This window comes from Amphiura filiformis, chromosome 20, assembly GCF_039555335.1.
Source record: "Amphiura filiformis chromosome 20, Afil_fr2py, whole genome shotgun sequence".
NCBI lineage: Eukaryota > Metazoa > Echinodermata > Ophiuroidea > Amphilepidida > Amphiuridae > Amphiura > Amphiura filiformis.
This window is the reverse complement of record NC_092647.1, coordinates 9,581,409-9,594,523: the sequence shown is the minus strand read 5'-3', so window position 1 is coordinate 9,594,523 and position 13,115 is coordinate 9,581,409. Positions and strand designations below refer to the sequence as shown.

Below are 13,115 nucleotides of genomic sequence, written 5' to 3'. Positions count from 1 at the left end.
TTACAACTTGTATATTTGCAGACAGACACTTGTTGGACATCACAGCTTGTGTCTTCCCAATCACCAAACTCTGTAATTACTACACATCCTTCTCCTGGTCTATTGCTAGGCTCTCTTGGTGCCCAGTTAGTCCATAATAATGGCCACCCATCAACCCACTTAAACTCTTCAGATTCCTGCAAAGTGCACAAATAACAAAGAGCACACATTTTAGAAGCAAAAGAAAGTCCATCTCCCAGGATTTTTGAAATAAAAGAAAGTTCCCCAATATGACATGATAACAATACTCTATAAGCACAGAGAAATGGAATCAGATACTTCATACACCTCATAAGTGTTGTTTATCTTAGTCAATGCATTGTTTAAGTGTACTCACATCTTGTTTTAAACCAATCCAGGCGCTTGGGAATCCATTATTAAGCATAATTAACTCTGCAAAAGCTTCATCATATCCATCATTTATGGTTGCTAATGAAGAGCCCTCAGCTTCACACATATTGACAGCATCATCAAATACTCTGGGTTCAGTATCAAGTCTGAAGCACGATTCAAAGTAAGATTGGTAACCAGCTCGTTGACAGGTACTCCCAAAGGTGGGGTTGGGACCATACATGGGATCTGTATATCATATAAAAAATAAACAATAATCATTACAAGAAAATCATATACTTATTAGGTATTTTACCATCAGGCCATGGAAAAAAATTTGCTCTATTGTCCTATCATCTTTCTTCCTTAATTTTGCTACACTTCAATTTCTTAAATCACCTACTTTTGCTGTTTCTTTCAATTTTTCTCCATTTTTCTTATTTTTGCTTCTGTCATCCAGCCTCCCATCTTCCCTATCCTATACTTCTCCCCTGTCTCTCCCGCCATTTCTTCTTATAATCCTCTCACCATTTCACTTTGTGAAAGTTCTGCTCTCCTCCTCCTGTCTAACTTACCCAGAGGTCTTTGGCATAGGTAAGCTCTTTGTAATGCACAGTCCACATCATCCCATTTGCCTGGATGTTGTGGATCATTAGTCACCTCAACACAGTCTATGTCTTGCTGTGATAAAGATACATGATATTGATAAAACATCTTCAGTTCATTTTTATAGAGATACATGACTTTTATATTAGAGTACACAAGGCAGGTAAACATTCCTATGTACGGTATTGGATTTACTTGTCCTCAGCAATATTCATGGAGTAAACCCCCACAGTTGCTGCTTTATGCTAAACTTTTGCAAAGTGTATTATATACCTCATCTAAAGATTCCCGCCATATGATTGGTTAAAAGAGCGGGCATAGTTTTGACTATGCCCGCAAAAGTAACTATTCCCCGGGCAAAGTTCTGCGTGTGCGTTGTTCCCAGTGTAAAATGATATTACGCACTCTTTAATGTTTTCGCGCTATAATTACGCGGAAATTGCAGATTGTAATCTGTGCCGTTTGCATTGAAACTATTAATTTCTCTTCCCAGAACCGATGCTTTTAACCAAACAGATGACAAGAATCTTAAGATTCGGTATATAAAACAAATATTGACTGCTTAGTCATGGGTTTGACATCACCTCGGGCCTATCATTTTAACTGTGCCCCTCATAGCAGTCAATATTTGTATACTAGTTTTTGTTGAAAAAAACACAAAGTCCTTCCTGAATCACTTCATATGCCCCCAAACTTACTGGTCTTGTGGCAATACCATCAGGCTGTCCAGCTGCCCAGTTGGTATAGTCCAGTGGAGATTCGTCCGTCCAATGGAATTTACCAAATGACCCACGGTCAAACAATCCTATCCATACATTCACTCCTGGTGACTGTTTGATCAATGATGTGAACAGAGCTGATAGGTAGATAGATCAAAGGAATACACCATTTCAACAAAGTTACACATAATTGACATTGCAATCTAAAATTCATTGCAAATCTTTTAGGATGACCTTTTGGTTAACATAATAATAAAGAGAGATTGCTACTTTTTCATTGTCGTTATAATTGCAGCCGAATAATATTTTACTTTAAAAGGGCATTTTGTGATCCACAGCATCATTCCCCCAATTTAAACTTTTCTCAAAAAAGGTTGATGTTTATCTGGTTTTCCAAATTCAAAACTAGAACTAGAAACGATCAAACTGATTGGGCAAGGTCACTGTTAGGAACTAGAGTAAAATTCACTATATTGAATATATAAAATATTGATATGCCCTCTATTATTAAGAGCACACATTAAGGTTGAAGTCAATTTTCTTTTGAAATTATGGCTACTTCAATATTTGACATTTTAGGATAAAAATTAGAAAAAAGTCACAACAAACACATTTCAGAATAGACAGCCAGGTTAAACAAAAGGAGGAGACTCTAACAATCGATTCTAAAATGGCGGTCACCTTTGTCCAAAAACAATCGCGAACATATCCTTTATGTGTATAGGTCAATGTAAGGAAACTTAATTTAAAAACAAAGGAAATAACTCATAATTGGCAGAGCGCAAACAATGTCCACTTTTACAGTATGCAATGTTTTTTATTCCTGAATCAAATCAAATGTCATTGCCTGTACCACTCACATTGAAATCCTTGGGAGTGTACAGAAACCAGTTCTCCTCCAGGGAATGTCTGACAAGCTGTTCTTGCATCATCAAAATTCTTAGCTCCATTTCCTTGTGTTCCCTATCAATTTTAAGGATAAAAGCATTTGAAATGATAAATATTGCAAAATAAAATGTCTTATTCACATCTATATGAGCAAAACTTGACTGATTGTCACTCCTGGTATGCAGGCTGTCAAAATAGGTCTTTTCCTTAAAAATCACATTTCGTGAAGTGCTTGGACTTTTCTAGCTCTGCCCACATTTTATCTTAAAAGATTATAGATTTTTCCTTATAACAAGGATAAAAACACAAAAGGTGCCCACAAAAGTACACTAATTTCCATTGTGGTCCTTGAGCAATAGTGAAGATATAAATTAGTAAAAGTATGGATTGCACCTTACATTTAGAATAAAATAACAACGGACAAATTATACAATATCTAAAACAGTACACATCAAAATCAGTCATAATCTTTTTAAATATTAAAAGAACCAGGACCAGCCTAGTAATAAATATACCTGCTTCGATCACTTATTTGAGCTTTTTCAACAGGTGACTTTTCATCTCCTTTTTAAAAATATCCATGCATTGTTGAGATTGCACTGACACTTTTAATGTGTTCCACACAGTGATGGCTTTGTAAACAAAGGTTTCTGCCCATGTGTACCCATGTGAGGTTTAATGAGGGACATGGGCCCTGATCTAGTTGAATGCCTATGGACATTGAGCGACTTTGTAATGCCATCCTGTAAATACTGTGGGCCATTTAAAATACGAAAAATATGATTGATCAAGATATGGGAGACCCTAAGATTTATAGGAAGCCAGTTCACCTTGCAAAACTCACTGGCACCAACATGTGATCTGGGTGACAATTTCAAAATGTTCCTAATGATCTTATTTTTTGCTCTGAATCTAAATAAATAATTGGTGCAACAGTTACTTATATCAGATGTAAAAACCTACAACTTGTAAAAGATTTTTTTGCACTGCCAGTTGATAATCTCCTGCTCTCTCCCACACTTCCCTGATAATGTCCCTGCCTCTGCCTCCCACACTTCCCTGATAATGTCCCTGCTCTCTCCCACACTTCCCTGATAATGTCCCTGCTCTCTCCCACACTTCCCTGATAATGTCCCTGCTCTCTGCCACACTTCCCTGATAATGTCCCTGCTCTCTCCCACACTCCCTGATAATGTCCCTGCTCTCTCCCACACTTCCCTGATAATGTCCCTGCTCTCTCCCACACTTCCCTGATAATGTCCCTGCTCTCTCCCACACTTCCTTGATAATGTCCCTGCTCTCTCCCACACTTCCCTGCCTCTCTTACTCAGAGTGAATCCATTCTAACCTTACCTGAATGGCAATGCACTTATCATCTACTTTATACCAATCATCTGGACATCCTCCTTCTGGTTTCTTGGTTGCAGGTAAAGTGACAGGAGTGATATTATCATAGGGTCTCTTACACACGTATGCTTGGGCAATGCCACAATTCAAGTCATTCCACCGTCCATCTGTTACAGTCACAAGGAGTAATAGAAACATCACACTCAATACCAATTTTTATTTCACTGGCATTAAATGTTTGGTTTATGAGTTAACACTGGCTAAGCAATAGTATTTGTATTGACATTAAACTAGTTCTAGTTTTATTCTTCTAACTACTAACAATTTCTTCATTTTTTTAAACTAATCAAAATGTGATTGTTTTGTTTTCTATTTCAACCCTGTACTTTATTTCTTAAGTCGTGGGTCTAAAAAATTTATATTATGACAATTATCGTCGGCCTTATCATATACTGATGTATTTGCAAAATATGCATTTCGAGAAAATTGAACTTGAAAATCTAGCGATTTTCATTTGCTGCATAATCTTGATTAAAAACATTATTGTCGATTAAAACCAGGTTAACAGTAATGCAAATTTTTCAATAAATTTCACTTATTGGCAAAATATTTTGTAAGTACTAAATCAGTGCATAACTTATTCTGCAAAAAATCTAGCGATTTTCATTTGCTGCATAATCTTGATTAAAATAATATTGTTGATTAAAACCAGGTTAACAGTAATGCAAATTTTTCAATAAATGTCAATTTCGCCGTTCAAATGACAAATACGTCGCGCAAATCAGTATGTGAAACAGTTGTGCAAATACGTCAGTATGTGAAAAGGACAAAACATAAAACATACAGACATATTTGCAAAATATGCATTTGCTGCATAATCTTGATTAAAATATTATTGTCGATTAAAACCAGCTTAACAGTAATGGAAATTTTTCAATAAATTTCACTTATCACTATCAGAGCATAACTTATTCTGCAAAAAATCTAGCAATTTTCATTTGCTGCATAATCTTGATTAAAATAATATTGTTGATTAAAACCAGGTTAACAGTAGTTGACTAAATTATAATTCTATTCAACTGGACTTACTTTTTATGATGGCTACGGTATCACGTCATATCCATGACGCATCATCAGGCCGAGTGATCTTGAATTGGCTCTGTATTCTTGACCTGTGACGTCACGATGGTAGAAGTGACGTCACATAAATAGTAAGTCCAGTTGAATAGAATTATAATTTAGTCAACTATTTGATCTACCTGGATGATTGATAATATTTAAGAAATAAAGGGTAATGCTTTATCCTTTACACCCAAATAATGTGTCCGAGGCAGTAAAAACGTAAATAATGGGTGAGGCGCAGCCGAACCCATTATTTGAACGTTTTACTGCCGAGGACACATTATTTGCGTGTAAAGGATAATGCTGCACCCTTTATTTCTATTCTATTACCAGAAGATAGTGCGATTTAAAGAGAAAATATCATTTTTTGGCACAAATATTTTAAGTTGTTTACTTCAAGGTGGAGAGCGACGCGTAAGTGACAACGTGTATCGCGGAAATATTGCACGCAGTAACCAAGTGTGATGCTGTGCGTAGAATGTGTTACAGCGCTCGACCCATTATTGCAGAATAATGGGCTCTCACGTGACACGTTTCAACCAATCACAGTGCGCGATTTTGAATAATGGGTCGTGGAGGTAATAGAATCATAAATACAGGTTAACAGTAATGCAAATTTGTCAATAAATGTCAATTTCGCCGTTCAAATGACAAATACGTCGCGCAAATACGTCAGTATGTGAAACAGTAGCGCAAATACGTCAGTATGTGAAAAGGACAAAACATGAATTTTGCCATGCATTGACAGAGTCGCGCAAATACGTAGTGCAAATATGTCAGTATGTGAAACAGCAAATTCTTCAAATTGCAGATACGATAAACTGGGCTTGCGCAGTATCGGCAAATACATTGTTATGTGATGCAGACATTTCAAGGTTTTGTAAATACAACATATTAAATTAATTAATAGCTTACTAATTAAGCCACTTTGAGGCATGGTTTTTGGTGAATATATAGAGTAGAACATAACAAACTAATATACCAATTTTCTCAAAAATGTCGAATATGTAAGTATGTGATACAGCTGACGTTATATCCTGTCATTTCTTTGGACAATATATTTATATACGCATGTTCCTACATTTTTTATTAAGCTTACTTGATGTAAGAATTTCCATTTCAGCACACGCTTCTTGACCATAATAATCATCAGGCTGACCAGACTTCCAATTTATAAAATCTAATTCTGTACCATCAATCCAACTGTAAAGAGATGGATTGAGTTTCATATAAGGCATGGTTTATAGAGCAAATATAGTAAAAAATCCAGTGATTTATTATTGCATGTTATACTATGAGAGAAGAAAAAAAAACCTAATTACAAATCTTCTCTTTCAATTGAATAATTCCTTCAATCAGTCAAATTCAAAAGTGAATGAAGCAAATTCACAGTTGTGCAAACTGTCACTTAATATATGCAACTTGTAATTCAGGGTATAACTACAGCCCAAAACATTTCAAATGAGGTCAGAAACATCCATGCAAATACAGAACATTCAGCCCAAAAACTATAGAGCAGCAGAATTCATTGTGTTCTATCATGCATAACATCAACTTTGAAATTGTGGGCTGTTGTGTCTTTGTGTTACATGAACTAATCTTAATATAATGTCCATACATAACATAACACTCATTCTACAAAATCAGGTGCCAATAGCCTTTTTCCCATCTTTGGTCCACAAACACTTTGTCGAGAATTTAGGGCATCAATTATGTTGAGACACAAATAGTACATGTGAGGATCAGAAATAAACATTGCAAGCCCAAGATTCAAATGACTTCATGTAGCTTGGGCAAAGTGATATATAATAAATCAAGAGATCAAACAGATTGAGTGTAACATTTACAATACCATCCAAGTGTGCTTAGCACTCTGCATTTTACTCCCCTAAACAAAAAAAAAGATCCTACAACTTTGTGCAACACATTACCATTAGCATTACCCTAAGCAATATTACATGCTCTTACTTGTATTCTTCTTTTCCTGTTGTCTCCCTCAGGCCGATCCAATATGATGGCACAATTTGACGGACCTATAGACAATATATTTAATAACACAAGAGTTATATGAGATGCAGCAAAAAGGCTTGATGCATCATTTGCAGAGCTTATTACAACATAAAGTTTGGTTTATTTTGCAACCATTGGTTTCATGCATGCTTTACGTGGCAATCATCAGGCAAAATGACCTGTTTTTGCATGGGAAAGTGAAACTAGCTCTGTGCGGGCTGTGACGCTCATTATCATATATTTATATATGTGATGCGATCAAGCAAAAGCGGTTGGAACTCGGAAATATTGATTTTGAGATATAGCCAAACAAAGCAAATATTTCCTTTTGTTTCCTCTTATTTTGGAAACTATTTAATTGCTCATATCTTTGGAACTGGTTGTTGAATTTCAATGGGGTTTACTGCAAAATGCAGCATTGTAAATGCTTTTTACTATAAGAAACTGATCGTTTTTACCCGGCTAGGTCTTGTGATGCTATCGGATCTTTCTTCTTCTTCTGGCAACAAATTTCAAAATGCTTCTTCTCCTACATGTTACATCGTACAATGACGTCACTTGCACATATGCATCTGCAATATCCAGTGTCTTTAGGGTGTTCACAAATTTGGGGTCAAAGGTCATTAAGGGGTCATTTCCGGTATAAAACCAAATATCTTCAAAATGCTTCTTCTTCCACAAATTACAAGTGATGGTGACATGCTTAGGTTATGTGACTTGACTTTGGTCGGTGTCTATAGGGTGTTCACAGATAAGGGGTCAAAGGTCATTAAGGGGTCATTTCTGGTCAGAATGCTAAAAATATTTAAAAATCACTGTTTTTACAAATTACATAGCAGAGTGTTGTCATTAGCACACATGCATTGCTACTAACCGGGGTCTTTGAGGTATCTACAGTTTCGGGGTCAAAGGTCATTAAGGGGTCGCTTCCGGTCAAAAACCAAAAATCATCAAATATGTTCATTTTTTTTCTCAAAACGTAACCAGACCAGAGTGACATAAACTTCATATATGCATTAGTGTTGCCCGATGTATGCACGGTATTTTTATTTTTTTGGTCAAAGGTCATTTAGACGTCATTTCCGGTTTAAGCTAAATAACAGTAATTTTAAGTAACTAAGCATAGTAGATTTTTTTTTAAACTGTAACAATGCATTTTCGCGGTGTATATGAGGGTTTTTTTTGTATTGGGGTCAAAGGTCATTAAGGAGGTCAAAACGTCAAATTTGCAAAAAAATGTTTAAAAGTACAGAAAAGTAGCTGTATCTCAGCCTATGGAAGACGGATAAAGCCCCTACATGCTACAGTGATGCACCATTATTGGTATGAGATGTCCATAAACTTTAAGACTGGCATTTCCGGCTCCGGCTAGGTCCAGATCTGTAACCAGATCTAGTATATTTCTGAGTTCTGACTGATTTTGCTTTGATTAATTTGCCAAATCAATTTAAGCATATGTTGCTTCTAACCCTGGTTGAAAAAACCTAACCCCCCACTCCACACTTGTCAAGGTTCATGATGATGCAAACATAGTCCATATTTCTTTTTGGGGGGAGCCCACCTCAACTTAACACAACACCAAAAACTAAACAATAATAGTTTTTAGGGGTAAAAGTACTGTACACATTTTTCAATGTAAAATTTACATGAACCCTTCACCACAAATATATACCTTAAATATTATTTTAAGACAACCATCTGCATGTTTTGGAGTACATGATTGATGAATGAATTAACCTAATTGTGGTACAAATTGCAGACCAGCTGCCAGAGCCCAAAGCACTAATCTTATATCCACATATTTAAACCTATATTTGCACACCATTTTGCTTTCAACTAACTTGGAAACTGACTAAAGACAAAAATATCTTTATGTAAATATTTCAGCAAGTTACTGAATATTATAAGTTAAGGATGTAAGTATAAAAAAATACCACAGCAGGACCCAATGCTCTGGCATATTAGCTTGTATTCAATGCAAAGAAATACATACAATTGAATTGATGAAGTTCTGCTCTGTTGTACTGTGTATTGATGCCAGATAACCCCCTTGTGACATACAGTAGTTATTAGCATCATTCCATGATTTGACTGGTACCCCAATAGCTCCACTGACAAAGTAGCAGTAGGGATGCATGTACACCCAGTTAGGATCGGTTGGACAGGGTGTGGCTGTTGGTAGTGGTGTTGTTGGTGTGAACGGAATCACTGTATAAAATCAAGATCAAAGGAAATTGTGATAAAATCTCATACAATCTACTCATTCTTGAAACAATTTGCCCTATAACTCCAAAACTAGTGTCATGCATTTTATAAATTATATTGTATTTTGCATGCAGTTTTCTTCTATGATTTCAATACCATGATGAGGATGTTTTAGAACTATGACTTACTTTTTGGCATCTTGCAAAGATATGCAGCCCCTCTGTAACAGTCATCATCAGACCATTTGCCATAAGCATCATCAGTGAATTCTACACAATCTTGTGAGCTGCCATCTTGACCAACTCCATCAGGTTCTCCATTAGCCCAGTTAACATAGTCTACAGGTGTATCATCCTCATACTGAAATTCACCTATCAAAATTAAACAGAATATACAGAGGGCTTAAAATGTATGAATTCTACACAATTTTGTGAGCTGCCATCTTGACCAACTCCATCAGGTTCTCCATTAGCCCAGTTAACATAATCTACCGGTGTATCATCCTCATACTGAAATTCACCTATCAAAATTAAACAGAATATACAGAGGGCTTAAAATGTATGAATTCTACACAATTTTGTGAGCTGCCATCTTGACCAACTCCATTAGGTTCTCCATTAGCCCAGTTAACATAGTTTAAAGGTGTACCATCCTTATACTGAAATTCAAAATATACAGAGGCCTCCTTCCCTTTTAGATCACTGAAATTGTCATGCATATCAAATTTAAATAATTGCATATTATATATTAAGAAGTAGAAGTATCACAGACAGCTATACAGTGCTCGATACCAATAAAAGGTAGAGCTATTTTAAAAATATAAACACAGATTTTATTACATTTCACTACACGGTGTTTCACGCCAAGGCGATCTTCAGGTGAATAAAAAAAAAAACGATGATCAAGGGCCTTTCCAAATCAAAACTCCGTAACCTAGCAACAAAATATAAAGCGTACACGCAATGTACGCGGTGTCGCAAAACACACCTAGCGCAAGTTTGACGCACAACAGCAGGTGGTGAAATATGTTATGGAGAAAATAATGAATAGGCCTAAACATACCATATGAATCATTACTTTTTCTTAACACGGCTATGACGACATTTGCTTATCAGCTCCTTTTTTTGTTGAGCGAGATTCTTGGATTATTCATTTTTGAGTTTAAGATTGCCATTTTTTCTTCTATACAAAGGTTACAAATTCCTGATTTTCTCATTTTGGTGTTGGATTTTTGGACTATATCCCAACTGATGTTGAATTTTTCATCTTTGTGTTTAAGCCCCCAAACATATTTCGATAGTTCTGTCTCCTTTTTGGACTTTTCTAGCCAAAAAGACTTAGTGTGGTTGTTGTAGCGTTCCTTAAATGTACCACCTGCTAAGCCAATGTACTGCTTTGATTCATTGTCTGAGTTTACTGTGGCTTTGTAAACTATAGCTTGAGATAAGCACTTTCCACTGAGAGGGCGGCTGTCCTTTTTTCTACTAATTACACTCTTTCTCGGGTGGCTTATCGGTGTTACGTCTGATTTCTGCATTGCGGGATTTCATAATCACGCCTATATTTCTTGTACAACTATAACTTACTTTCACGCTGTTCTTGTTGAATATTTTAAACAGCTTACTCCCTCTTGGAAAATGCTTATTTATTAGGCGTATAAAGGTACCTCTTACGTTTGTTTTAACGTTCTTACTAAATGGTGGATTTAACAATATAACCTTTCTTTTTCTGCTCTTATTCTTCTTTTTGCTACTGTACAAGACATGTCTTGTTTCATCGAGTTGATTTCCTCCTTTTCACTGTACTGGATTTTTTCAGAATAGCCACATGAACTTAACGCTTCGTTGTACGTTTTGGCTGCTTGGTCGCAAATCTCTTTGCTTGAGGACAAAGTAGAAATTCTCTTACTTATCAAATTATTAACCAAATTATATATATATAATTTGGTTAAAATGCCCCAGATTCAACTCATATCTGAAATGTCTTTTTGCTTCTTATCATTCTCCTTTGTAGTCATCTTAAGTTGTACATCTTTGTACAACTTAAGAGGTTATTACTACTTTGATCACACCTGTGGTATTATGATGACAACCAAATAAGATAATAATTACTCACCTGAGCTTGCTCTTCTCAAACCCAGCCATATGGCTCTAACACCAACAACTCCCTGAGCATTCTGTCTCACAAATTCATTCTCTTGTTTGCTGTGAATGCTAGCAAGTTGGGCACCATGAGCTCTCTGGCAATCATCATTAGCTTCTGGCCATGAAGCAAAATCTCGGCCCACATCAAACTTGTAGCACCAGTCTCCATAAGTCAGCCAGCCTTCCAAGCAGACCCCCTCTCCTGGTGCATGGGTTGTGGGTCGGATACCTTGAAAACAATACAAAAATGAATATATTCATTCATTTTCCAAAATATTTTGAGAGCAACTGGCTCTTCGTGCTGTTCAAAAACTTATAATTTTCGTCACCAATTCCTTCCCAGTCGGCCATGCATATATGATTGCTTTATTATTCAGCCATGAAATAGAATACTTGGTTTGTTATTGATTCAGCCTTGAAATAAGTACGTTTCCCAGGGCCTCAGACTTGTTGAAGCTCAGGAGAAACAAAGTTTCAAATCATTCTCATCACCCAATTCTGCAAGAATCAATAGATTCTCCCCACAATGGAATCAATTGATTCTCCCAAAAACGGCGAATTATGTGCGCAAAGCGCACATCAAGAGCGTATAGCACGAAGTCATTACAGCTGGGATCCAGGGCCCGCCTAATTAATAAGAGCTCTGGGGTTCTAGATATCAATGCTCTCTGGTGCAATCTGAGCCTTCTTTGGAGCTTCTTTTCCATAAAATTTATGACCAATATTTCAGAAATATCAGGCCTTGTCTTTTGAAATTTCCAGGAGTGCTAAAAAAATTAAAATAGTAAGTTACAGACCCTAAATTACTTGTTATTCAAGATTGGAAACCAGAGAAAAACTGCTACTAAAAAAAATTGCTATTTTTTTTTCGAAGCTGGATAAAGTTGTATGTTTTAAATATTGTTGCTTCTATAGAAAAGCCAGGGACACATTGAATTGTTAGCTGTTCAATAGAAACATCATGTCTCTGGTTTCCAACATTGAATAACAAATTAAGTAACTTAGGGTCTATAACTTTTTTTCAAGAAAAGTATGCAAACCCATACATTTCTGGAAATCTTATGCTTCAAAGATGGCCATTACATTAGTTAGCATTTGAATAATTGAATACATGAATCAAGTCCATGGGAAGTGATTTTGAGAGAAAACCTGTGTATCATTTTTAATTTTTAAGTAAGTTAGATTTACCTTCAATATGGGTGCAAATGAGTGGATGTTGGTCGAAATTAAGCATTTTAGGGTGTTCAATTTTAAATTGTGAGATTAAAATAAAGCAAGCACAGGTATGCATAATGTTGATAAGCATTCTGCCATGTAATATATAAACCACACACGTTCCTTTATTAAGCCCATTTTTTTTTTCAAAAAGTTCCAGCAAATGAATGTGTTACATACTTTGCTCTCATCACATGCTCAATAGACACATTTTTCCCGGAATTTTAAAAAAAAAGTGGTTTTTTTTTGTGTGAATCAATTCTGATTCAAAAACGCTGATATGTCGTCCAGCGTTGGAATCATGGCGTGAATTGATTTGGTAATTTGCATCCAAATCGTGCCCTGCCTCCTAGAACAGAGAATCACTTATCCACTGACTGACTAACCCAGGTTGTCATTCAAAAAAAAATAAAACAAATAAGAAATAAAACAAAGCTCACTTCACTTTATGCAAAAAACTAAGCACAAAATTATACATGCATTTTGAATG

At 35.9% G+C, this 13,115-nt stretch overlaps 2 protein-coding genes across 2 annotated transcripts in view; both read right to left on the bottom strand.

Moving 5' to 3' along the window:
• Positions 1–13,115, bottom strand: part of LOC140143078 (macrophage mannose receptor 1-like) — a 172,813-nt gene that overhangs the window by 144,172 nt on the left and 15,526 nt on the right. The window lies entirely within an intron of this gene.
• LOC140142934 (macrophage mannose receptor 1-like) overlaps positions 1–13,115 on the bottom strand; it is a 29,474-nt gene that overhangs the window by 5,432 nt on the left and 10,927 nt on the right. The window contains exons 7-17 of the mRNA XM_072164960.1: positions 11,382–11,639; positions 9,455–9,637; positions 9,055–9,269; positions 7,020–7,084; positions 6,151–6,254; positions 3,936–4,096; positions 2,555–2,657; positions 1,674–1,831; positions 945–1,050; positions 377–618; positions 5–176 (exon numbers count right to left, since the gene is read on the bottom strand). Coding sequence (XP_072021061.1) covers positions 5–176; positions 377–618; positions 945–1,050; positions 1,674–1,831; positions 2,555–2,657; positions 3,936–4,096; positions 6,151–6,254; positions 7,020–7,084; positions 9,055–9,269; positions 9,455–9,637; positions 11,382–11,639 — 1,767 coding nt within the window. The remainder of the gene's footprint in view (positions 1–4; positions 177–376; positions 619–944; positions 1,051–1,673; positions 1,832–2,554; positions 2,658–3,935; positions 4,097–6,150; positions 6,255–7,019; positions 7,085–9,054; positions 9,270–9,454; positions 9,638–11,381; positions 11,640–13,115) is intronic.